Source organism: Varanus komodoensis, unplaced genomic scaffold, assembly GCF_004798865.1.
Source record: "Varanus komodoensis strain SLA01 unplaced genomic scaffold, ASM479886v1 scaffold7_1, whole genome shotgun sequence".
NCBI classification, from domain to species: Eukaryota; Metazoa; Chordata; class Lepidosauria; order Squamata; family Varanidae; genus Varanus; species Varanus komodoensis.
This window is the reverse complement of record NW_025336479.1, coordinates 10,098,189-10,124,859: the sequence shown is the minus strand read 5'-3', so window position 1 is coordinate 10,124,859 and position 26,671 is coordinate 10,098,189. Positions and strand designations below refer to the sequence as shown.

The 26,671-nt window shown below is 49.0% G+C and overlaps 1 protein-coding gene across 4 annotated transcripts in view; it reads right to left on the bottom strand.

The window, feature by feature from the left end:
- Positions 1 to 26,671, bottom strand: part of SHISA6 (shisa family member 6) — a 298,466-nt gene that overhangs the window by 14,111 nt on the left and 257,684 nt on the right. For 3 of the 4 annotated variants that reach the window (XM_044453713.1, XM_044453712.1, XM_044453714.1), the window contains exon 5: positions 16,998 to 17,060. The exons of the other annotated variant lie outside the window; for it this stretch is intronic. In XM_044453713.1, the coding sequence (XP_044309648.1) occupies positions 16,998 to 17,060 (63 nt within the window). The remainder of the gene's footprint in view (positions 1 to 16,997; positions 17,061 to 26,671) is intronic. 4 annotated transcript variants of the gene reach the window in all.

Below are 26,671 nucleotides of genomic sequence, written 5' to 3'. Positions count from 1 at the left end.
TACCTGAGGCAGCATGTCTGGACTGCGTGTGCGAGGGATGATTGTGGGTGCAATTGCAAGACCTCTGCAGGGCAAGGAAGGCCTGGTGCAAGCGCACAAGTGGGGTCTGCTGTTCCCACCCTCATCCCAGAAGAGGGGCCTCGTGCCTCACTTTGTATAAAGTAACTTCGAGGGAGAATCATTGAGACCAGAGAGGTCAGTCGAAGAGGGATTCTCTCTCTCAGGAAATGCAACCACAGAGAGGATGGTGCAGCTTGGTTGCACTGGAGGATGGCACATCCTGCCCCGGGTTCCTGGATGACAGGAAGTCGGCAGGTGCATTGCAGCTTATGTAAGACCAGCCCTGCAGGCCCAAAGCATCAGTGGTTAGCACAGGGACCCGAATCTGAGAGCCAGAGCACATGCTGCCTGCAGGATCTGTTTGGAAGTACAATGGCAGGACAGTAGCAGGGGACAGTAGTGTGACGAGGACAGTAGCAGGGGGACAGGTTAGAGGCCCCCCACCTATGGCTGGTGCCCAGGGTAGGCATGGCTGGGCTCTCGCCAAGGGCCCACCAATCTCCAGGCCCCACTGACAAGAGCTCCCTGGAGATGCTCCTCCTGTCAAACAAGGGAGAAGGCACAATGGTGCAAAATGAGGGTGAGGAGCGGTAGCAGCTGCTGTGGGAAGGCGGACTCACGGAGGAAGGGCCCCCCGGGAGTGTCTTGTCCAAGGGCGCCATAGCCTGGAGCCGGCACTGCCCCTGCCCCACAGCAGGAAAACAGGCCTGCACTTGCTCCTCGGGTAAACCTGTCACATGTGCTTTGGGGGTGGGACTGTGGCTTTGGCGGTAGATGCTGCCAAAACATGTTCCCAGCACCCAAGACACTGGCAGCAGGGCCAGCATGCAGAGCTCAGCAAAAGGAAAAGAAAAGAAGGAGGGATAAAGGAAAGAAAGGCAAAATGCTCCTTTGCACATTTTGGAGGGAACTCGTCACCCAGAAGATTTCATTACAGAAGAGCTTGGCAGCTCTTTCATCTTGAGGCGGCTGTGCAAGGAAAGTCAAAGGACGTGGCCCACTGTGCGAATCGAGACCTGATCCAACAGTTTACAGAAGCTACCAGGGAGGCGGATGCAGAGGAAGAAGGAAGGCCTTCGGTTGGGACTAGGTGCCTCTCGGCAGCCCTGTGGGTTAACCACCCGTTCTCTTTATTTTATTTATTATACGTACAGTCTCCAGTGCACTCCCAGCAGTGCATGTGGTTCTCCCTCCGTTAACCCACACTGCTCCCTTGCGAGGTAGCTTAGGCTTTGCCTGGGATAGGGATAGAGAGAGAGAGAGGGGTGGGGGGGCTGGGCCAAGGTCAGCCAGGGAGCTTGTTGGAGGAATAGGGAGTTCTTCGGGGGCTCATTGGTTCTAGCCCAAGAGCTTAATTATGATGATGGGCTGGCCCACTCCTTGCCTCCCATGCTCAGGAGCCCCTGATGAGCATTTGGGGCCAGAGCAACGTGGGGCCTGTGAAGGAGGCGGGAGCCCTGGGCAGGCTGCAGAGCTGGTTTGCGACCGGAATCACATGCCTTTGCTGCAGATCCAGTCCAATGGCTGTAGCCAGATTTTAAAGGCGTCTTTCATCAGCTCAAGACCGAGGAGAAAGGCCTGTCGAACTATACCATTTCCATCACACCCAGGTGCTCAGGTATTAAAATAGGCAGAGATAAGGACATCAAAAATAGCGGCAGAAACCGACTGCTGTGAACAAATCCTCTGATGGCAGGGAAACAAAAAGGACATGGAGGGTGACTTCAGGCTTGTGCCTCAGGCGGCCATGTGTCCTACTTTGCAGAGGACAGTCCCCAGCCTTGACTACCTGGTCCAAGGCCAGTTTAATGATAAAGAACCACAAGAATGGAGAGCAGCAGGGACCTGAAATTCTCTGTTAATACTTAGCACACCAGATAGTTAGGCTCACAGATCTCTCCTGGTATGGAGAAATGTGGTATGCCTGTATAAGCTATGGCAATTCTTTCTAAATGTACATTTATGCACATGCACGCAAACTGAACACAAACCTGCACCCTCTTTAGTCCTCTAGTTTGACGATGCATTTCTTCTTTAGTCCTGTGCAAGCGGTCCTGTGCTGGAGCCCAAAAGGTTCCCAAGGCCCTCCAGGGAGGCCCCTCCTGTGCAGGCTGGAGATTACCCTGGGGAGAGTAACCTTGGTGCAGTATGGGGTGTGTGGCATATGGGTAGGGTGAACCGGAATATTGATGGTCACCTACTGATGCTCCCTACTTTAAGAGCTCCAGATTTTAGGATCTAAACAAAATACACAAATTGCATTCTTTTGCATTAAGCTACTTCACCAGCTCGATCAGGCAGGAGAAAACAGGAAAGTTGAGGCAGCACCCTAGAATGCAGAAGAGGATTTAGGGACCGTGGAGACGAAGTGCATGAGGCACAGCAGCCTCTGTGACAACTCCAAGCTCTGCCCGTGTGTGAGCTTCTGGGACTCGCTTGCAAAACCAAGCCAGTACGAGGGAGTCTGAGTGGATCCGGGCCCGTTTTGGAGCACGCTGAGACTCACACAGTTCAGAAAGCTCATGAATCCAACCGAAGCACTCAGTGATCTGAGCAGTTTTGGCAGCAACCGGCAGGCGAGTTCCGTGCTCGGTGAAGTAACCACCTGCCTTCACTACCCGCCCAACTTGGGCCGACGGACTCATCTTTCTCTGTGTGCCAAATATGACTTGGCCCTCACCTCTCAGCTGGCCAGCTCTTAAAAACTCCTTAGCAATCCTCCAAACATCCTCTTGTAGATGGTTCTCAGACTGAAATGTACCCATAGGATCAGCCAAAATGGCACTCGAGGAGGAGTGTTCTGCCAGTTCTTGGATCTCTGTTACACATCATAGACGTCGATGCGCTGATTATACATACATAGGCATAGAGCGTGGGTGCAGCCGCAGTTCTGAATCTCATGCCAAAGCCCAGGAATCCGGAGGGAGGGATCAGGTATCTTACGTGGCAGGGTGAGTTGTCACGCAGCGCAAGGTGGAGTGTGGGCACAGAATTACGCAGATTTTCTAGTCCTGACGCACTCATTCCGGAGTTAGGGACAACACTGGTTAGTCATGCAGGCGCCAGTGTTTTTCAAACCTCACAAGGGTGAATAAGCTACTACCAGAGCTACAACGTACATTACTGGTTGCTGCATGCAATTCCCTGTGGCACTTGGAGCACTTCCTTGGGTCCAGTGAGGTGGTATCACCCATTGCCCTGGACAGGACCCCATGTTTAAGGACCTATGCCATGGATAAAGAGAGCAGGTGAGGACAGAGCATGAGACGGAGTCCAGCTCCGGATGTTCACTTATACCAGATTTTTACACTACTAAGAGAACGTGTCTTGCTCCAGTGAAACATGCATTTCGAAGGAAAGCCCCTTCCTTCTAAAGCTGTGATCCTAACATGAAAGGCTTTGACTCCACCTTGGAAATGTGTCTTGTACACCCAGGTGCATTTCCCCTCTTCCCCGAACCTCTTGGGATCCTCTGCTTTGCCATGAGCATGTCAGCTGTCTTTTGGCAGCAGCTTGTGCTGTGGAATACCCTGAGCATTTTGAAGCTACACCGCAGTGAAGCTGGCTACGCTTGCCAGATCAAGTAGATGGCCAGTATTTCCTGGCTCTCCTCCACAGCACGCTTCATTAGAAGCAGAGTGGTTCTAGGCCAGATGGTTTTGTTCCACCATCTAGGAACAAAGTCCCCTCTTGACCCCTTTCTTTCTGCCTGCACTCCACAGGTACAATCAAGGAAGCACTGCCACGCAACTGAACGCATCAGTGGCACTTGGGATTCTGTGCAAAAGGCGGAGCAGTAGCCAGACTCAAAGGGATGCACGTCTTCTTACCCCTTTAGATAAAGGGATGAGAAAAGAGGTTGGAGAAAAAATACAATGCAAAGAAATGATTATCTGGAGGAACCTAGAAAATGTATATCGAGTCAGACCCTGGGTCCATTCAGCCAGTGCTGCCTGCACTGACTGGCAGTGGCTCTCCTGGGTTTCAGGCAGGGGTTTTCCAGCCCTGCCTGCAGACGCTCTGGGACAAGCATAGAACCTTCTGTGCGCAAAGCGGGGCTTTGTCACCGTGCCATACAGAGTCGGCCCAAGACATTTTGCTGCATGCAGCTGATCCTCAAGGGTTCCTTCCCCCACCTGTAGCAGAATCTACATGCTCCCACTCCCAGTGCTGTATCATACAGACACCAATTCCTGCCTTCCACTGTCTTCCTATTGAGGTGCAGCTTGGGAAGCCCAGTGCTGATAGAGCCACAGTGCTGTTTCCCAAAGATCACTTTTACTCCCTCAGTACTTCTCCTCACAGTTAATAAGGCTGAGTCCATGACTGAACAGCACCCTCCACTTACCGGGCAGCAGGGGCCATTGACTGACTATTACTCTGTAAACAGACTGCAGCCTGGGAGCACCGCTGCTCTGCAGTGTGCTAGAAAGGCTTTACAACAGCATTTCACCAAGATAAGTGATCTGCATTGGGATTATTGATAATCTGAAACAAGGACACATTTCAAGCATCCCTGTCAATGCTGCAGTTTCAAAGCACAGCAGAGATGCTGGTGGGAACAGAATCCTTCTCGGGTTCTTGGATCAAAAGTCAGCATGAGAGAGCGATGGCTGCAAGGGACACCCTCCCCGCTCGCATCTGCAAAGACCAGGGGGCAAAGGTCAGAGACGTGTGCTCCTTCTTTAATGGCTGGTGAGCAGCAAGGGCTGATGAAGATGCAGTGGTGATGACGACGAGCTACATTTCTTGCAGCCCTCTCTCTGAAACTTATTCAGGGTGTCTTACAAGAAGGATAAAACAGAGACGGGCACTTCCAGGTTAAGCAATCTCATCGAGTGGGCCTGCAAAAGGTCTGTGTCCTTGCAGACCCGGATGCCGGTCACTGAGGGCATCCTGAGCAAGACGCTCTGAATCAGGAAGAAGCCTCTTCTTTCCCAAACGGGCAGGACTCTCCTATCATCTCCTTGTCAGTGGCATCAGAGCATACGTTCAGCCATGCATGATCAGATGATGTGTGATCAGGCAATGTACATGAGAGTACAGACCTGCCCCCAAAAGTGAACTTTGCGGGAAGTGATAAAATACACAGATACGCTCCCAGATTTTTTTGTGATCTCATTTGGGGAGGTGCTCAGAAATGCCCTCTCTATCCCTTGGACCAAAACAGCACCATCTCATGTGGTCTGGTTCCTCTCTCCCGCTCTCCGAGCATTGTATTTACTGTTTATGTAGTAGCATCAGGGTTGTTTTACAGAGTAATATAAATAAAACCTGCATGCAAAGCAGGGGTTATCATGAATCATTTTTATACTTTTTTTTTAAAAGATCATTTAAAAAGTTCTAACTTTCTTTTTTCTTAAGAGGAATAGATCTTAAGGAGTTGATACAATAAAAGAGAAAGTAACAGCAATCTAATCCAAATGCTCACCAGAACACTGAGATGGGTGGAGCACTCTGCAACTGTCGCATTAGGATGTCAAGGGAAATTGGAATTCCTCTGTTTCCCTTCCCCTTCCTTATCCTGATCTTCTTTCAGTGCAACCCTCTGATCAAGGCTTGGTTGAGAATGAGCAAGGCATGGCAGTTACAACTGGGCAGGAGATCTGGGTTCTTGCTTCCACTCTGCCATGAAGCTCACTGGGTGACCTTGGTGTCCGGCCACTAATTCTCAACCTAACCCACCTCACAGGGTTGTTGTGCGGATTAAATGGAGAGCTGAAAAAGGAGGCTTATATACGTTGCCTTGGGTTTCTTGGCAGAAACAGGAGGGATAGAAACAGAATCAATAAACTAATTTGCCCAAGACCACTCCCTGAGCTTCACAGCCACGCAAGGGCGCCCGAGTCTTGCCTCAGATGCAGTTATGCATGTTATGCCCCTCACGCTCTTTATTCCTGCATCATCCACACCAGCAATGTCAGCTCCAGGTATTCATTTAATTACTGAATTCGCACCCTGTTGCTCTTCCAAAAAGGCACTCAGGGTGGTTCAGAGTCACCAAGTCAGGCAACCCGAACCCTGCCCTGCTCACCAGCTCCAAAGATGTTCCCATCTGGACACTTCACGGAAAGGCACGGATCCTTTAGAGCTGCAGGATGATCACTGCCACTGACCCATCAGAGCTCCCAGGCCTCGGCATTCCAGACACATCCAGCTCTGACTCTCTGCCAGCCCGGCCCAATTCTTGATTGTAGGCAAAGCTTACAGCACATTTAAAAACAGGAGTGGGGCAGCCTAGCAAGCTTCTAACACAATTACCGCAAAAAGGTTTGCTGGTACTACGGCAGGCTGGGGATTACAGTCCCTCCAGAATTTTGGCTGTAAAGCTCTAGCAGGAATTGAACCGGAACAGAGTAGAATTTGCTATTGTAAGAGAAGGGAAGCTTAGCCCATCTCCTGTTCAGCTCTAGTCTCCTCCACTTTTTATGCCGCACACCCAGTTGTTAGCCGTACACTGATGTTTCCCATAGCAGGCCGGATAACATATGCTCTGCTTAGTTTAGACATGACCAGGAACACCAATGCGCACTCCTTTCTAGGCCAGAGTTGCTTGTTTCGCTGTTGGGAGCTGAGTTACATTCCATATGTGGAGGAGGAATACACACTCTGAAGCAAATCTGCTTTGCCACCACCAGGCTGGAAGGATGTTGATTGCGCCTACACGTTCCAAGTTTTCACTCCGCAGGATGGAGTCAAAGGACCTGCTTGCGTGCCCGTGGCGATGGGCCCCTCGGGACGGGGCTGCATCACCCCTCTGACACTTGGCTGAGGCTAGGTGGAAAGGGCCCCGTGACAAAGACAGCTGGCTGGTGCACAGGCTTCCCTGGGGGTGTGAGTGGGAAGAGAGGCACCTTCTTCCAAATTTCCACTTGGCACAGAGATGTCGCATGGCGCTTCAGCAGAGACCATCTGTGCCTGTTACCCCGCAAGAGCAAACGATGCCACAAATGGATGCTAGGCTACCGCTTGCTGCTCCGCTTCTGTTCCTCGCAGCCCAAGGTTCCTCTCCAAGCACGTGTGCTTGGCCATCCTCAGGCACAGACCAGGGGCAGGTTCCAATAGCTAAGCTCAGTATCTGTCCCCATCGGCGTGTTTTGCTGCTTCTTCCAGAGTATGTCTTCTGGTCAGTGCCTTTTCAGAATGACTCTGGCAGAGCCAGAAGAGCAGACCCTCGATAGGCCTGGAGGTGTGCAAGCTCCTGGCTGCTCAGAGGTACATCCCGACACAGGGAGGAGGTTGCACGTGGCTCGGGACAAAAACCAGCCTAGCATGCACTGAGACACTGGAGGCCTCCCACGCCTCTGCTCTTCTTCAGCAAAGAACGAAGTTGAGCAAACACCTGCCTCTCTAAAGCTCAGTTCTTTGCATCCCAAGAGATCTGGCGCAGTTGTAATGAGATGTCCTTTTGCACGCAAGGAACATTTGTTCTGATTCAGTAAAGTTGTTCGAAAGTGTCATTTGCACATGGTGGACAGGTATTCTGCATGTGTCTCCAACCCCATCTCAGCCGGGTTGTATTTGGCACATGAAAATGATCCCCAACAGACATCACTTTGCCGTTATTTTACTGTATCGACCACACATGATAGCAAAAGTGGAGCCAGGTGCTACAAGAAGAGAAGAGATGGCTGGTTGGCTGGCCGGCTGCCCCCCACCCCCAACCAAGGGCACCTTCAAATATCTTCCTCCTGCCTCTCCCCTAGAATGTCTTATAAGTTGCAATCTCAGATGTGACACCCTCTGCCCACCCTTGCCCCCTGCTCCCTCAGGCAGCAACCGGGGAAGTGCAGGTGGGGAAACCGTGCCTGGCAAGTGAAAATGCGATGATGTTGCACTTCATGGCGGGGAGAAAGGAAAGAGCTGAGGAATAGCCTGCAGAGCATCGCCAGACCTCTTGTAACTTCTAGTTCTGCCGTAAGAATGGGGCTGAAGTAATCATTCTCCGGGCAGCTTCACAGAACCTTTTGTGGCAGGGAAAGCTGTGTGTGTGGCTGAGCAGAGGCAAGGCAGGAGCAGGGAAGAAAGGGAGTTTCTCTTCTGGTATGTTCTTCAGCTGCTTAAGAAGGTAAGGGCAGCTGTTTGGGATCAGGGACAGGGCCTGGCCAGTCCGGCATCCTTTCCCCCAGTCTTCAACCAGCTGCCATAGGAAGTCCATAAGTGTGATGTGAAGGCAAGCACACCTTGCTGCTTGCACCCCCTACAAGGGCATCCAGGAGGACGCATGCATCCCGCAGCCGCTGACAGCCTCATTCTTGGTGTGTTTAATCCCCTTTTAAAGCCACCCCGGTTGTGCAGAAAGGACAGGGGCCAAAAGGATGGTGGGGGCCATGTGCAACGGCAAGGGCCAGCGAGGGGCTGAGGGACGGTGGCTGCAGCAGAGGAGGCAGCGAGGCATCTGCTGGAGTGCCAGAGGCAGAGGGCCAGGCAGCAGGCCGGGGCCGTTGGGAGCAGTGGTGATTCACCAAGACGTGTGACGGGAGGGGCTGAAACTGCAGGTAGAAAGGAGGCCTCAGCACATCGCATGAATGGGGAAGGCAGGTTGGGGCCTGGAGGCATCACAAGTGATACTGGAGTGCTTGTTCTAAAGTCCTCTCGCCAAATTCCAGGTGTGCAGGATTATTCCTCCTAAATCCTTAATATGATTTTTCAACTTCACGCCCAGCAGGCATGTTGGACAACAGCTGCACACTCTCCAAGCCACTGTGTAGCTTTGTTGGAGAAGTTCCTTCCCCCATCTTAGTTCATTCATACAGTACCACTTGCTGTTTTGGACCAAAATAAGCACCAAAATTATTTTATCTATACATTCCTTTTTAATCCTGTCATTTTCATTGCATAACTGAAAATAACTTACCATTCCTCTGATTCTATTGATTTTGTAAAAGATACTTAGCAAATGACATCTTAAAACCAGGCACAACATTCATGGCTGGGAAGAGATTGCTGGAGGAGATGGCAGAAGATGAAGACTCATTTTCTTACCTACTGGGGTTCTAACCTGAAATCTAGCAGGAAAAAATTCCTGACTGTTAGAGCAGTAGAGCCAGTGACCTGGGGAGGTTCTGGACATTCCCACACTGGGGGCATTCAAGATGCAGCTGGACAGCCATGTGAGCGAGAAAGGGTTAAACCCGGACTCCTGCAATGAGCCAGGAGTTGGACGTGGTGGTCCTCTGGGCCCTTCCAGCTCTACTGTCCTGTGATTCTATATTTCTAACGTGCTGCCAGACAGTTATTTTCCCAAGTCTACCATTTGCATGGGAGGTCAGCACAAGTTTGGATGATCCTCATACGAGGAAGGTGAGACTGGATTGATTCCCTGCCTGTGGAAATCTAGCACATCAGGGAGGAACCTTCTCTCTTACTTACTGGTGTCTGAGTTAGTGCAGTTTTAGATATAGAGAGTGTTGGATGCAAGGGACAATGCAATCATAGAGTTATTCCTTCTGAAGTAATATGATCCTTCCTTACTCCAGAGAGAGAGAGAAAGACTCCTGCACTCGTGAGGGTTGTGGGCTAGGGTTAGGATTACTTTGCTCTGACTTCAGTTTTCTGAGAAGGATGTGGGGTCTTGCGCCATTTCTTTTCTGAAAGGTTTCTGCGTGTACTCAGCTCAGGATGATGGCCCACAACATTCCCAGTCCAACAAACCTTTGGCTTCCCCTCAGCTTCTGGGGGATTTCTTCTGCAGCGATCTCAAGCCAGCTCTCTTCTCCCATCAGGCCTCAGAGAACACAAGCTACCAGTTCATGAGCTACAGAGTGGTGGAGGAAGGGGAATCCCGGTTCACTCTGAGGCACTGAGTTAGAGGGGATCCCTGAAAGGTAATCTAGACTGACCCTGAGTGCCCAGCTAAAGATACAATTTATTTATAGCACAAGCACGTGCACACTTGCGTGCGCGCACACACACACCTGTCCACCAGACAGAAGCTCACAGAAAGGCAACTGGGTCCTCTCATGAGGTCATAACCACTGACACACAATACTGAGGAGAATTTGATATCTGACATGATAACTGGAGCAGAGCTTCCTGCCTCTCTCTCACTTGCTCTGCTGAGGGAGTTACTTCCACTGCACCAGCCTATTTCCTTGCTGCACCTAAGCAGCGTCCTTTCACTCTCCAAAGAACCCCTTGCTGGCAGGGAATGAGCAAAGCGCTTGCAAGTGGTGCTAGTAAATTCTTCTGCAGGTGCTGGCTGGGCACACATTGCTCCAGATTTTTTTTCTCATGGGAGAAGAGTGAATGAGAAGCTGGTTCTGTGCTCAGCCAGCACAGCCGTGAGTGCGCTTCCACCCTACTCAGGGAAGGGAACGGATGAGCAAATCTGGCTGTGCCCTCAGCACCAGACACATTTGCTTTACTTGGCTTCCCCTTCCCTTTGCCAGTACAGTTCCTTGCACTAAACTGTGGCTTAGTATTCTGTGAATGAATCTTGGCCCCTGCTTCTCCTCTTCCGGTGATACAGCCTCAAAGTGATAGGAAATGTTCACTTCCATTTTTCACTAGCCATAGTTCATTGTTATGTCCAAGACCACACAAAATGATCTTGCTGTGAAAAAGACAAATATCATGTTAGGGACAGAACATTTCTGCATGACACATTTCCCGTGCACTCGTGATTCCTCAGCCAGGGTAGCAGGCACATCTTTACACAGTCTTGGCATCCTTCAGGGCCTCTCCTCTTCTTTGCAACCGTTTCACTATTCCTCCAAAATATAGATTAAATGAGGGAAATCTACCTATGTAGAAACACGAACGACAGTGTGAATGTCTTGCATAGTTGTGCAATTCTGCTATACCACAGCACCTCCTAGTGGCTGTGCAATGGAATATATGAACAACAGAGAAGGCGAACCCCTGGCAAAACTATGTGTAAAGCAGACCACTTTAATCCTGCAAAGAATTTGGAAGCAGCAGCCTCGGTAAAGCAGCAGGTCAAAGATCTCATGTAGGAAAGCCTGTAAGTCGGGAGGGAATTGAAAAGAAGCCTGCCAAGGACACACTCTGCTCAGACAATCTGCGGTGCGCCCACGCCTGGGATATTGTGCACAGTTCTGGTCACAATGCAGAGAGGGGAAGAGTGCAGGCAAGGGGCATGCAAATGCTTCCGGCGCTTGGGCCACCGCTCTGAGAAGAGTGCTTCCAACATCTGGGATGACTTGGCTTAGCAAAAGGGGAGCATGGTGCAGCTGTACAGAATTGTGAATGGTATGGAAAAAGTGGATAGGGAGAAATTTTTCTTCCTCCTTCAGTACTAGAACCTGGGATAATTCCATAAAACTGATTGGTGGGAGATTCCAGATAAATAAAAGTACGTACTTCTGCACACAGCACATAGTTACACTTTGGAATTCATGTCTATGGGATGTGTTGTGATGGCCATCCAGCTGAATGGCTTTAAAAGAGGATTGCCAAATTCATGGAAGATACTTGTCCTCATGGCTATATGCCACTTCCAGTATCTGAGGTATGCTGGTGCGCCCCAGTTGCTGGGGAACATGGGCAGGGGATTGCTGTGGGACTCATGTCCTGCTTCTGGATTTTCTATGGGCAGCCTATTGGCCCCCGTGTGAAAAGAGTGCTAGGGACTCCTGGGCGATCCAGCATGGCGCTTCTTGTGTTCTTATGACGCTTTCCTTGACACCTGCCTCTAATTGTTCCCCTAGAATGAGCCTTAAACTTAATTTCATTTACTTCTGAACAGACATTTATGGGGTTGTTCTCCTAGTCATGCTTCTGCAGGTGTGCCCATGTGTGAAGTAGGTGTTCCCTACTTCACATCATTTGTAAAACAAAGTAGCAGAAGATGCCACTTTGGCTGGGTGCATAGAAGCTGACAGTTAGGCAAGATTGTCATGAATGAGCCGAATGAAGTCCTTGGAAATGAGTAGGGTGTCAGTCTTTAATTGATTGACCAGTTAGATCAACTGATTAAAAAGAAAATTAATTAATTCAAAAGGTGCCCTTTACTTAATAGGCTGTGTGTATGTGTATAGACAGAGAAATGTTTTAATACAGGTCTTACTTTAAAAAAATTGGGCTGAATAAATAATTTTGGATGAGCACCCACCTTATGCACAGGTATGGGAGAATAATTTAGGTAATTTTTAAAAAGCAGATAGATGTTCTGTCTGGACTACTTTTACAACTTATCAACCAAAAGCAATCAAAGGATTGTACTTTATGCTACTAAGAATTTTTTTAATTATTAAAAAATAATATACTTCCTGTGCAAGGATTCCCTTCAAATGTTCAAATCATACTCAGTATTATTGGAATGGGAAAGGACAGATTGATTTATACTCTAGCTTTTAGACGGAAATGTCCAGCCATTTAGAATTTTCTAGCTTGGGTTTCTCGTGTATAAAATGATGGCCATGTTTGGAATGTTCCATAGTAGTGGTGGTTTCATTTTGTTAGACGTCTGGCCTAGTTTGCCCTGTTGTTTTATACTTTTGGTGGCTTTACTGTACATGACTCGGTAAAGTTTGCCAAATCCTTCACTTTTTTCGATTCAAGTTTTCCTTACAAAGCCACTTCTGCTAACAACCAAAGCAACACTAACAGTTTGGCAACATCCGTATCTCTGATTTCTAAACAGGGCAATACAATTTTTGGAACAATTTAGGCTCTGCGCTTCTTTGATGACTGCTGTATTTGTAGTGGAGCTCAAACAGTTTTCCTGTAGTGGTACAGACAGTAGCATGCTGAAGATTTCCTTAATGCTCTTAGAAGGGCCATCTGAGACATTCTAGACTTTGCTATGGAGCTGTACAGCAACCGCTTTGCAGTTCTGAAAATAATGGGGTATTGGGAGCCCACACACCATGAGGCCCCAAAGGGCTCCTTGCCACTTGGCTTCCCATTCGGTTTTGACTCGAGAGGATACTTTCCCCGAAGCATTCATTTGAACAGATAGCAAGCTCTCCGCATACTAATTGGCAATGTTGTGCTTGAAAATCCTTGCCGAGGTTCAGCCAATCTGTGCGTGAGCCCACATGGTATGACTCACCTGTTCTCCCATCCCTGAATTGTGGGTACATGCCTGAAATAATGACATAGCCTAGTCCAAATATGTTTGTACAGCTATTCCTCACTTGCTCACCTACAGTAGGCATTCTCCAATCCAGGCAGCTAACCAAGAAATATATAGCCTGTAGGAAGGCCAAAGCATATATATGCATTATTTGCAAACAAATAATTCCACAACCTTTTATGTCATGACACTGAATGATAGTGCTGATGAAGAAAAGCACTGGAATTCCAGATCATGAGTCATCCACCCACATTCTTGAAGGTTTTTCCCAGTGCTTTTTTACACAAACCATGCAATATAAGAGAAATAAGATTTTACTCTGGGTACTGTTCCCTTCCCCACAACCATGAGAAAATGCTTGCTATTGATTCAAAACCACATGAAACACTCTGAAGGGGAGGGAGGGATGACAAACAACAGACCAGATAGAGTCCATCAGGAGCAAGCACAGGTCTACAATTTAAATGTTTTTATCCCAGTCTGTTTATGTGCAGGCCGAGAATACAATCCTGTAATTGCTGGAATGAATTTGCCTCAGAAAATGTGCTTCTGTGAATTTCAGTTGCACATATTTTGTTTAGGAATGTTGAGCTCAAGCATCTGTGCATATGTACACATGCGTGTGCATGATACAACTTTGTGAATGGTGAGTGGATTTTGAAATGTTGTGAATTTTTGTTTGGGAATATTCTGATCCAAAATAGAGCAGAGGCTCAGAAGGGGATAAACTTCAGGAAAAGAGGAACAAATATCCATCTGCGTGTAGCAAGGATAAACACTTATTAAATAGCACCATTAAGTCCTCAGTCTACTAAGTTATAGGAGGTAGACGATTATACTTTTACACACACACACACACACACACACACACACACACACACACACACACACTTACAGATATACAATCCATATATGTAAGTGACTAATTTCAATTGCTGCAAGGGTTCAGGCCTATGGTTCCCAAAGATCTTTTGGGAGCACATCGGATTTTGCAGTGCCTGAGAGCGCCTTGGCGCTCAGATGTTGAAGATCAAGCCCTGCCCTTCTTCCTTGGAGTCAGCACAAAACCATTACCCTGACTGCCCCCAGTTTCTTCATACCATGCACAAGTCTGTACAGCTGTACCATGCCCCCCTTTTGCATGGTACAGCTGTCATCCCAGATGTTGGAAGCACTCTTCTCAGAGCGGTGGCCCAAGCGCCGGAAGCATTTGCGTGCCCCTTGCCTGCACTCTTCCCCTCTCTGCATTGTGACCAGAACTGTGCACAATATCCCAGGCGTGGCCGCACTGCAGATTGTCTGAGCAGAGTGTGTCCTTGGCAGGCGTCTTTTCAATTCCCTCCCGACTTACAGGCTTTCCTACATGAGATCTTTGACCTGCTGCTTTACCGAGGCTGCTGCTTCCAAATTCTTTGCAGGATTAAAGTGGTCTGCTTTACACATAGTTTTGCCAGGGGTTCGCCTTCTCTGCCTTTCATATATTCCATTGCACAGCCACTAGGAGGTGCTGTGGTATAGCAGAATTGCGCAACTATGCAAGACATTCACACTGTCGTTCGTGTTCCTACATAGGTAGATTTCCCTCATTTAATCTATATTTTGGAGAAATAGTGAAATGGTTGCAAAGAAGAGGAGAGGCCCTGAAGGATGCCAAGACTGTGTAAAGATGTGCCTGCTACCCTGGCTGAGGAATCACGAGTGCACAGGAAATGTGTCATGCAGAAATGTTCTGTCCCTAACATGATATTTGTCTTTTTCACAGCAGCCACACTCGGGGTTAACATTTTTACCGAGTTGTATGCCACAACCTCAAGATGCTACTGGCCACAAAAACTAGTGGGGTTATGCCTGATCCATCCTAGCACTGGGTTAGTCTCTCTCTCTCTCTCTTGCCACCCAACTCCTTTGTGGCCCAACAGCTGCAAAAAGTGAAGGTGCCTTTCTGAACCTGAGTTTTTTAAAAATGATATTAAACCTTAGCCTTCGACACATCCAATTTACTTCACCTAGAGCATAAATATTTGGTCTTGCTGCTAGATGTAACCCCCTAATTTTCCTGCTGGCATTTATTCTTGCATTGACATTGATGGAAAGGACAAAAATTGGAGTTACTCTGTTAGGGAAAATGACCCGTTATTTTAGTTGTGGAATGACGATTGCCAATGCTCAGCAATAAAAGAGATAATTTAGTGAAGCACCAAGGTAACCTTTTCGAGGCTGTTTGTTCTCCTAAGCCATTGTGCCACGGAGCTACCACTTTAAAATGCAGCACTATTTTAGGTAAAGTTATCCTTGAGTTCTTCACTGGTGATGAAGTAGCTGTGTAGTTAGTTAATGTCAGCCTAGAGAAGGAACGGCCCAGAGGAATCACACATTGACAGGAAAGAAAAGGCAGATTCATACAGTATTTGCATGTAGACCAAATGCTGGCATTGACCATTGCATATTAGGAGTATTGCAGACAGAAACATTGCAAAGGCATCAGTTGCTCTTGTGACTCCAAGTGGAAGGTGGCAAAAGGACAGCAGACGAACAACCAAGAAGGAGTATGACTGCAGGCAACGAGGGCACCGAGGCCACAGAGTTTTGCAGAGTGCAGGGTATAATTCTGATATGAATGAAAATAAAATCAGAGCTAATAGGACAGTCTTGGGATTTCTGCTTTGATTTTGTAAATGGTTTGGTTTTAATAATAATAACAATAGATGATGATGATGATGATGATGATGATGATGATGATTTACAAGAGGCTGTCAAGAACAGGGCATTTGGAGGGCCTTTGTCCATGGGTTCACCATAAATTAGAGATGGCTTGACAGCACATAACAACAGCAGCAAAGATGACGATGACGATGAGGTCTGTGAGGAATAGCCAAGAGGGCCTTTCTATCTGTAGAGGCATCGGCTACAGAGAACCATGAGCTAGAGTTGGCCAATAGACCAGGATGGACAAAGGCGTCCAGTGCACTGTCCCATTGTCAGCTGAAGACCAGCTAGGATGAGATGAACAGGTGATGGGAGAGGTCAGGTAGAGAAGTAGCCTTGCATTGTTCAGAAATATGAGACAAGAAAATGCAACGATTCAAGAAACATAAAAGGGAAAATGTAGATCTGAGGCCCAGGCAGGACAATGGGATTCAATGAAAAGGTAAAATCTCAGTGAACCTCAATACAGAAGAAGCAAGTTCACTGAGCTGGTCAAAACTGTCACCTGGTGACTTGGCACAAGAGGGTCCTAGAAAGAAAAAAGACAGTGAAGATGCTTAAACAAAGCCCACAGCAATGACATACATCAACATATGCGCCCAGGATAGCATGGCTGGAATGCCGTAAGAAAGCGGGAGTGCCTGAGAGGCAGTCTGCCCACCTCCAGGCTCTGTCGTCCAAGCAGATGGCTACAGACTTTGAACCTGCTTTTGATTAAATTTTGGAAGGAGCAGTAAATAAAGGAAAATAACTCAGCTGACAATGGGCACTGAAGCATCCACAGAGCACTGACACATACAGATTATAAGGTTTTAAGATATGGCTTTAATATAAGTGTTGTCTAGGCAAGCAGGTTCTCTATGCACTGTGTGTTTTTGATGCCCAAGACTCTAGAAATCAAGGCGGCCGTTGACACTAGCAAAAGGAGAGGGAGGCAAACAGAGCTTCTAGACACAGAGCAATGCTGCTTTTGCATATGGCAGTCTTGGCCATATTTAAGTTTGTACATTGTTTGCAATATGAACCAAATACAAAGCTATCAATAGAATAAATAGCTCTCCTGCAAGGGACATTTACATGAAATATTCTATTGATATATGTTTGGTTCTACACCAGCAAAAGGTCTATTGGACGAAAGAAGAAGGTTACAGCATCTGTAACTTTGATCTTCTCTTCTTTATTGTCTTACCATGTGAAGGTGTCTGGTTTGCAGGACTTAATATCAGGCGGTTATAATTTTGTTCTTGGTCATCTGAAATTCAATGAAAAGAGAATTCCTTTTTAGGAACAGCTCACCAAGGCTCTAAGGGCCTGCAGGCAATAATTACAGCTCACATTATTCATGGGAAACCTCTGCATGATTAAGGAGAAGAAAATGCTTAACAAAGCGGAAGTGTCTTTCAAGTTACTCTCTTAAAAATTCAGTTGTGAGAGAAACCTGTTAATGAATAACAATACCCGTCCTGTGGAGCCACAAACTGGATATTCAGCAAAGTAAGATGCACATTCAAAGCACAGGCATCTGTGACACAGTTTTCAGCAGCCAGCTTGTGACCTAGAGAAATCTTGCATTCCTCAAGTGTAGCAAAACCAGTTCGTGTGTTGTACGCACATCGGGCACGTGTGTGCAGAAGGGGAGCGACCTGTCTTGCCGGCCCAGGCTTGCTGCACCCAATATCTGCTCCTCAGCTGTGGCCCTCTGAAGAGGGACCCTCCCGAGCACTGAGCACGCAGAGGGGCTCCCCTTTAGATGTCCGGGGTCAGTGGGTGGGCGAGCCTAGGCAGGAGGGGGGCAGTGTCCTGGCAGGGCCTTTGCAGAGCCTTGCTCTTTCCGCACAGGAGGCCCAGCACATACATTACACCTGAATGGGGCGATCATTTGATTGTGGTGACTGGTAGCTTGCAGGGATGAGGCCCCAGCAGCTGGCCTGGGATGGGCTCCACGCAGAAGCCCCCTGAAGTGTGAAGGTCGCACACAGAGAACTCCTGGGAAGCTGTGAGTCGCCAGATGGCTCGTGTCTCCAAGCTACCCCTCCATTCTGTTGCTTTCACCTGTGGCAGCAGGATCCGTATGCAGGAAAATGGCCTGCCACAGCACTGGCCCAGAATGGCCCCACCTTTTGCTTGTTTGTGAGCAGGGGCATGGGCAGGGCGGGGTTTTGCACTTTTCTGGAGGTGTAGCGGAGAAAGTCAGGACCTGGCAAACTTCTCTTCTGGGATGAGGTTGCTGTGGCCGCAACAAATCCCCTACACTAGCTGTGGGCACAAGGAAGATCTCCAGATGCTCCCAGAAGCCCCTGCAGCATGGCCAATGCTGCTGAAGGCTGGAACTTGAAGTCTTTAAAAACCCTCCAGAGATCTACTTTCTGCCCACCTTTGCCCTAGCCAAGGCGGTATCAGCCACCAATGAAACACTCAGGTGAGTACCAGCAAAGGCACCAATGATCTCTGGCCTCTTTTAGTCCCTAGTACCCCTCCCAGGTCAGGGCAAATGCTGCCACCACCAGGTGGGGCACTGTGACACAGTTTCCCTTGCAGATACCCCAGCCCAAAGTCACGGGGCTGGCTCTGGCAGAGAACTTGCAACTGTGTATTTATCCCCACAGCGCCCCTCTCCCTGCACTGGCTTCAAAGAGCTGCAGAATCTTGCTTCCATGGCTCCCCTCTGTGTACCTCCAAAGGATCTTTGTCTACCTGAAAAAATGTGTCTTCATTCCCATCCTGAATTCCAGCAACAGCTTCCTCTTCCTAGTCCCCAGGTGATGTGAGGAGACCATGTGCTTGAGGCTGCTGGTGCTCTCTGCCCCAGGCTGCACTGTTTGTTGCATGCTGCCTCCCGGAGGAACAGCTCGGCACCTGCCTTCTCAGGACAGCCGCGCGTGGAAAGAGGGAGCCCAGCCAGATAAACTGTACAGCCCCCCGGGGTCTGCAACCCACAGCACTGCACCTTCTAGGCATGGCACTGATGATGAAGGAAGAGGAGTACCGGATGTGGATAAGAAAACCAGGGCCAACACACTAGTTGTCACAGGGGAAACTCATGACTTGTGGTGTGGTGGTTAAGCGCACCGGACTGGGACTCAGGCGATCTGCGTTCTAGTCCCCACTCAGCCATGGAGCCAGCTGGGAGGCTTCAGGACAGTCATGGACTCTCGGCTCAACCTACCTTGCAGGGTTGTTGTTGCCAGGGCAAGATTGAGCACAGGGGGAGAAGAATGATGTAGGCTGCTTTGATTTTGATGTAAGAAAAAGTGGGATATAAATCAATCAATCAAACAAAGTTGAATCTCCCAGTATAATTCACTGCTTAAACCAGTGGCGGAGACTCCTAATTTGGACCAGAAATTGTGGGTTGGAGGAGGAGCAGGGCTTCTTCGAGTGCTTCCCTCTTAGCCATTGCAGCTGTCCTGAGAAGAAGAACAGGACCTGCCCTGGGTCCTCCATCAGGCTTTCTGTCAGGCAATGGCAGCCTGTGCAAAGCAAAGTAGGAATGGTGAGCAAAATAATATGGCAAAATTATAGACTGCATTCTCACAAAGAGCAACACTGGTGAACGAGAGGCATGTTTTTTTATGAGCTGAAATGCAAGAGAGCGCATGAGGAAGGCAGCTGCTCCTGGTCCTTATCGTGTATCTGCGTAAGTTTCCAGACAAGCCATGGCTAAGCAAGTGCACCCACTTGGGCTGAATCACTGCCACTGATTGTGTTATCTGACTGCAGAGGCTTGGGCTCTGCTTTTAATATGTCGATTTCTTGGCTGCAGACAGGACTGAATTGCCCAAGGGGAAATATTTCAATGCTGGTGAGCCAGATACCTTAGCACATTTCAGATGTTATCTTGCAGACAGATGCTGACTAAATATATGTACACACATGCGCGTGCGCGCGCGCACACACACACACACACACGCACACACACAGAGTCACTGAGCAAAGGTAAAGACGATATGGTTAAAAAGCATTCAGCACCAAGGAACCCCTGTAAGATAAGCTAAACATGCACCCAACTATTCCATTTCCACTCTGCAGCGCATCCACCACCCTGCTAAAGAACAAACAGGCTGATATTCCCTAAACATCGCCATTTTCCTCCTGACTGCATTGCCTGATAGAGTTGAACTTCTTTTTCTTTTTTGGGCCTGTGGTGCTTCAGTTTCTCAAGTTGTGCCTGAAAACAGGATTTGTGAAAAATAATATACTCTGGAGTGAGTGGGGTCATATTTTCAACCAAGCAGGAAGCGGTGAAGGGAGATTGATCTGTCCTTCTTCCCTTTCTGAAAAGCATGCGAAGCGGGGCTCGCCATTTCCTCCGTGGTGACGTTCTCCAGGGTTCTCAGGTTGCTCTACGGGTGAAGTGTCCAAGCCCCACCGCACAGCCATGCTTCCGCTTTGCAACCAGACAGGGAAACTACTTGAGTCTCTCGTGTTTTTTCTTTGAATGCAGTGACTGGCTCTCAGAACATGTGCAGTATACCTACGTCAGCTGTTCATTTGCCAGCCCCTGCAAATGATGTGTCCAGGCCAGAAGGCTGAGTCCAGGCCTTCCATGTCACAGTTGCCCCCTTTGGAACTGTGGCATCTGACCTGTGCGAAAAGCGCCTGTATTTTCATGCAGGTGCGAAGTCCTGGACAATAAACGGGATACTGCTCCACCTTTTAAGGATCTGATCATCCGCATTCCAATCTCACACTTGTTAGATATTAGACTGGACAGGCTTAGCCTGCAGTGATGTAACGGATCGGTCTGTGTGTGGCAGATGGACTGAGGGCCGCTTTCAGAGATGGAGACTGGAGGTAAGGAGATGGCGCCTCTCCCTGAACCTGCCTTGTATCCCAGGTCACGTCCCTCCTGCCGTGGTGCAACACCACGAGCCAATAGACGTCACATTTATTTACTGCCCAAGTTTGCAGTCTTGTCGCTGGCTTTCTGCTGGCCAAAATGGCTTTTGCAGCACCGAGGCACCACCAGCTCACCTCTCGCCCTTTCTGCGCCATCTTGAGACCAGCTTACATGGCGCAACCATCCCATGTTTGGGGAAGCTGGCTGTGGAGAGCACACTGGACCAATCCACCACACTGCAGCATGAGGGCAACATCCAATGATGCTGAAAGTGCTCAGAAGACATTTTTCTGAAGGAACGTCTGAGATTTTTTTCCTCGGCCTCAGTTCCAGGAAAAAGGGCTACTTTGTGGTGGGTGCAAACTGAGTGCTGTGCTGCAGCAATAAGGGGAAAAAAGCCCCGGGGAGAAGAACAGAAGGGCATCACAGGGGCTGTTCTGGATCAGATCAAGGGCCTGTCTAGGTTTAGGCCAACCTTCTGCTCATACAGCTGCCCACAGGAACCCCACAAGTAGGACAGGAGCTCTACAGCACCCTCCTCCCCTTGTTCCCCAGCAAAGCATTCCTGCCTCTGGACACAGGCTACAGCCATCAGGTCCAGCAGCCACGGATCCCCTTACCCTCCTTGAATTTGGAAGCTGCATGACGGTGACTTCCGGTGAGCCCCACCTCTGAGAAAGCATTGGGGAACCGGCCCTCCCCCTGGATGGACGCGTTGAAGTGCTCCCCAGTGTCCCTCCTCTCGGGCTTCGGGGGGGTCACTTGCACTCAGCGCCAGGCACAGTGCCAGCCCAGTCCCACCAGTCTAGGCCTGAGACGGATCCACCTTGCTGAGGCGAGGCAAGTCTGAGCCGGGCTGCCGCCCAGGGCCTGCTGCACACCCCCTTGAGATCCACCATGAGTAGCATGGGCCCCTCTTCAGCTTTCACCTGCTGCAGCAGCTCTCAGCCTCCTTACAGGTTTGCTACTGAAGTGGCAGAGTTCCTCCGAGAATCCCCCTCGTGTGGTAACCGCCTCATTCTTCACCATAACTCTGTCCTTACGTTTATGGAAGGGAAAAAAGATGACTGTTATTTACAAGCCGAGGCCACCCTCTCTGACCCCTCCAGCATCGAGTGCACAGAACTGCAGCAGTTGGAAGCATCCCTTCCGAAAGGCACCCTGTCCAGCTACTCCCAGGTGCCTGCTGCCCCTGCATTCTTGCTGCATCGCTGCCCCGCTGCAGCACTTTTGCAGCTGTGCACGGGAGGACTAATAGCCAAAGTGCTAACAGCAATAAAGCATGCTAAAAAACGGCAGCAGCTCCTTCAGGTTTAATGAGATAATTTGCTAATGGAGGCACGCTGGCTTGGAGCCGGTCAGGGGAAGGGGGAAGGCTGCTGTGCAGCCCCACGGAAGACGCGCCAGGCTCACATCTGTCTTCTGGGAAGCTCCATTAAGGAAATAAAAGATTAATAGGGCTCTTGGTTTTCCAGAGATAACAATACGCATTCTCTCTGGGTGCAGCTGAAGGATAGACAGAATAACAATATCGAGGGAAGGAGGGAGGGAGGGAGGGGGAGAGGGATGCAGTCATTCGGAGCTGCCTGCCGCAGAGCCACCCAGAATGCCAAGAGGCGCACGGCACGGAGTGTTCCGAAGCTGCCGGTCCCTTCCAAAGGAAACTTTCCAGAAGCTGGCCGTTTGGGGCTCACGCTGTTGCTTTCAAAGAGCTTTTATACCTCCACAGTGGAAGCTGATCTCTGCTATCCAAGCGGAGTGATGCAAAGCTGGCCTTCTATGCACAACGAGACCCCCCCCCCCAACACCTTTCCATTAGCCTTGGGATTTATTTGAAAGAAACCCCCAGAGCCTCCCTGCAACCTCTCTCCTCCCTTCCTCACATTTGGACCTTGCTGAGCTGCGCCAGATAACAGCTCTGTGCTGAAATGTGGGCAGCGACGGCCCCCAGGTGCAGTCGGCGCCAGCGAAGTGATGTCTGCCAGGTTGTTGCGCTGGCTGACGGAGGCCGCTGGGCTTATTTTTGCAGGCACGGGGGCCCTGGGGGTGTTCTTGGCACGGCCCATGCTGCAGCCTTAGGCCCCTGTACGCTTGCTGCAAATCACTCCACTCGGCTTCTGCGAAGTGCTGAATAACACCCAAGGCTGTGCCAAGATGTAGGGGGCGAGGAGATTATGGAGGAAGAGAGGGCAGCGGAGGTGTGTCTCCAAGGGACTAACGCCTCTCTCTGAAGGGAAGGTGGCCTCAGGAAGTGTGACGGGCCTTGCCTGTGCTGCTGCTGCTGAATCCGCTCAGCTGCCTGGCACTGTGCTGAATTGATGCTTAAAACCTAATATTGCATCCCCCACCCCCTTTGCTCTCCCCCTGGCAGCTAGCCACCTCCCTCCACTCTTTACTGCAGTGCTGTAGGAACTTCTGCCCTCGAGCCCTTGCTCTTCCTACCACTTTCCTGCAAACAGCGGCCTCACCAGCCAGCTTTTGTCTAGGAAGGCACTGACTGGGCTCAGGCAAGGTGAGAACCCACACTCAGGTTGAAGATGTAGGTTACCGAGTTGTCTGAACCCAGCTGAGATAACAAACCTGCTTGATGGCCACAAACAACCCACAAAGAGCAGACATGGCTTGCTCTTGGGTTGTGGCCTGTGGGTGTTCCTGAGAGGTTATTTCAGCTGGGTTCAGGTAGCATGATCACTCACCTTTGAGTAACAACCCACCAACAACCCACACTCAGCCCTTGAATGTGGATTATTGCGTTATCTGAACCTAGTCAGTCTGGAGCACAGTATAGCGGAGGACCCCCCCATAAGGTTTCCCAGCCCCCTCTTGTCCTGTCTCTTGCACTCCGACATGATTCTCCACTGTCTGGTCCCTTGGTGTGCTGAATGCCATATCCACCAAGCAGGTGTGCAAGGTGTGCTCCCGGGGAAGCCACTTGCCTGGCCTTGCTGTGTGCCCACACCCGGCTTCCTTCAGTGGAACAGGCCAGTCAGAGGCCTGTGCCGGACACCGGTCTCCAGCACCTTGCCGCACAAGCGCTTTCATTAAGGAGCTCAGAGCAGTGTGTTTCAACAAACTTCGTGGGATCTGAAGGTGCCTGGCAGCCTTTCATTCCCACCACTGACAGCAGGAGATCTTCTGGGATGCTGACATATCGATCCGAACTTTGAAAGCAGCCCTTCTTCCTCAAGGTTGAGACTGACAGTTCTAATTTGCAACATAAATCACTCGCTGAGCCTCCCAATCCCAAGCTGTGGACTCCTGGAATTGATGAGGAAAACATTAAATAGTTTCCAGTGACTTCTCATTTTACTTTCCATTGAAGGGTAATAATCCCTAGAAAACTGCCTCCTCATCACACCAGGTTCCTTTCTGGCCTCCTTTTTGAGATGCTCCCTGTGCCTTCCATGTTCTCTAGAGCAATCCCTTTTCAGCCTCAGTGATTTCCTACATGTTGATAGCTAAACTGGAATGAAATGGATTTATTTTGATCCATAACAGAAAAAATAGCAAGTGTCAGTTTCTTCAGAGAAAGGGCTGTATATTTGTGTGCTCTGTCTTTACTAATAAAGCCAATGAAAATAGAAAGGTGGAATATTTGCAGTTGTCAAATATGCCACAGATGAATGATGTGTGTGAAGTCCAAATGTTATTTTCAGTTGGTTTTATGGTCTGTTCATAGAGGAAATTAATTACTAGGGGAGAATAAAGTAGCAATGCTAGCATCTGTAGGACAACATCTGGCAACTCTTCACTCTTCTTTGCTGATGCTGTGCCTGGAATCTCTACCATCAGTTTCCACCTCTCCTTTATCCACTGGGATTCTCAGAGTAAGCAAGGAGTAAGGAACAAAATGATGATTTAGAGCCACAAAGGATTGAGAATAGAGATCCTTGGCAGCTATGCTATGGGTACGGCATATAAGTTTAATAAATAAATAAAGGTCTAGGCCCTTCCCTGTAATCCTGGAAAAACATGTTTGCAAAAGAGGGGATAATCCTGTGTTTCTTTGAGTTGTGCACTTGATCCACAAGCATCCTGAGTCACATTCAAAACCATGGATTGAATATGGTCAGGGGCAAATGGAAGGCAACAGGGGGTCATTTGGACCCCCTGTAAAATTCTGTGAATGAGACAGGGTGATTACGCAATAAAAACCTTGTCTGGAAGCGTCCCAGGAACTATGTGGCATGGGAAAAATGTGTACTTAAGGCACTGCTTGCTCGAAGGAAAATGTGCACAGTGCTATTTTTTTTAAACAACTGTATGCTGCATTGCTGAAAAACAGGATGTATTATGCGAATTGCAGTGGAGGCTGCTAGCTTCCATGTCAGTGGAGAAGTGCATCCATTCTGGGTTTATTATGAATTTCTAAGGCATTGTGAGCTGATCTCTAGCCCAATTTATGTTCAGCACCATGGAGAGCTCCTTTAAAGGGCCACCTGCATTTTACTGGATCCATCCCTGGGATCGGTGCTGCAATACAAGAAGGCAAAGCTGAAGGGGCAATGAAGCAGTGGGAATGACTGGAACCCAGGTTTCTTGCAACCTCGGAAGCTCAGCTGGCCAAGCAGGTTGCCAGCAGCACACATGAAAGACTGACTACGTGTTTAACAGTGCAGTCTCATACATGCCTCCTTAGAAGTGAATCCTATCCATCAAATGGGGTTTACTCACAGGTAAGTTGGCATAGGACTGTAGGGGAAGTAACTGTGTAGCATTCATCAACTGGTCTTCAGATACCTTCTGAAGCTGCATGAGCTCTCCGTGATTGCGGAAGGATGAGTCTGTGAATGGTGAAGGGTTCCGCCTCACCGTGTTGCCCATTTGCATTTGTGAGGCAGGGAACTGATGCAAAACAAAATGTGCAGGAGTCATCATTACCATGAGAAACCAAGTAGGCAGTTTCTTGGGTTGAAGCTTGCAGGGCATTTGGCTTTCTAACCATCTGCAATAGGCCTAGTGCAGGTTGCCAAGGTACAGCACCCGATAAGGCTGCAGAGTCACTGACTGCTGCTTACAATAAGCTGCCTAGAGAATCCTTTGGATTAGTGGGTGGCATACAGACTTGAGTGTCTCCTTCAATATACACCTGCCCAAACTTTAAGCTCTTCTACTAAAGTCCTTCGCTGGGAGCCCTGCTTGAAGGAGGTTAGAAGAGTAGCTACCTGGAGAAGGGCCTTTTCTGTTATAGCATCCTGGCTCTGGAATCTGGGCCCCAGAGAGGTGCTCCTGGCACTGATGCTTTATTCTTTATGGCACCAGGCCAAAACCTTATTTATTTCCCCAGTATTTCAAGGGTTGATGGTTTTTATAAAATATACTGGATTTTTATCTTTGAATATGCTATTTTAATGTGTTGTTATTGTTCTGTGAGCCGTCTTGAGACCCTTTGTGGTTATGGATGAGGTAAAAATGTTTTAAATAAATAAATATAAAATAAATATTCCAATTATTCTTACCTCATTGAACACCCTACTTCCCAAAGTAAATGGTCAGATGCCTATGGGAAAGCCGCTGTCCACCCACCACCATGTTCTCCAGGAACTGTTTTTCAGGGTCATGCTGTCTCTGATACCAGAGGTCAACATGCAGTGTCAGAACTCAAAGTCACTGAAAGTCCCGTCCTCCATGAGTTGGTCCAATCCCCCCCCCCCCCCACAAAGCCTTCTGAGTTGGCTGCCATCACTACATCTCGTGGCAACCAATTCCAGAGTTTAACTATGTGCTGACTCTCCTACAGATCATCTTCCCCGCACGACTGTGGGTTCTAATACTGAGACAGAAGGAGAAAGCACATCTCTTTCCTCCCTCCACACCATGCATGACTTTATAACCCTCTTAGCCATGTCCCTCCCCCCAACAACTTCTTCCCCATATGAAAAGATCCCAGTTGTTGCCTTTTCCCAGCCTCCAACTGCTTGGGTTGCCCCCTGGATCTGGCCTAAACGAGTGGTACTCTGGCACTTGGCAAACGGGTTTGCTGTACTGTGATGCAGGCCATTGCCTACAGAAGCTCCTGTTCC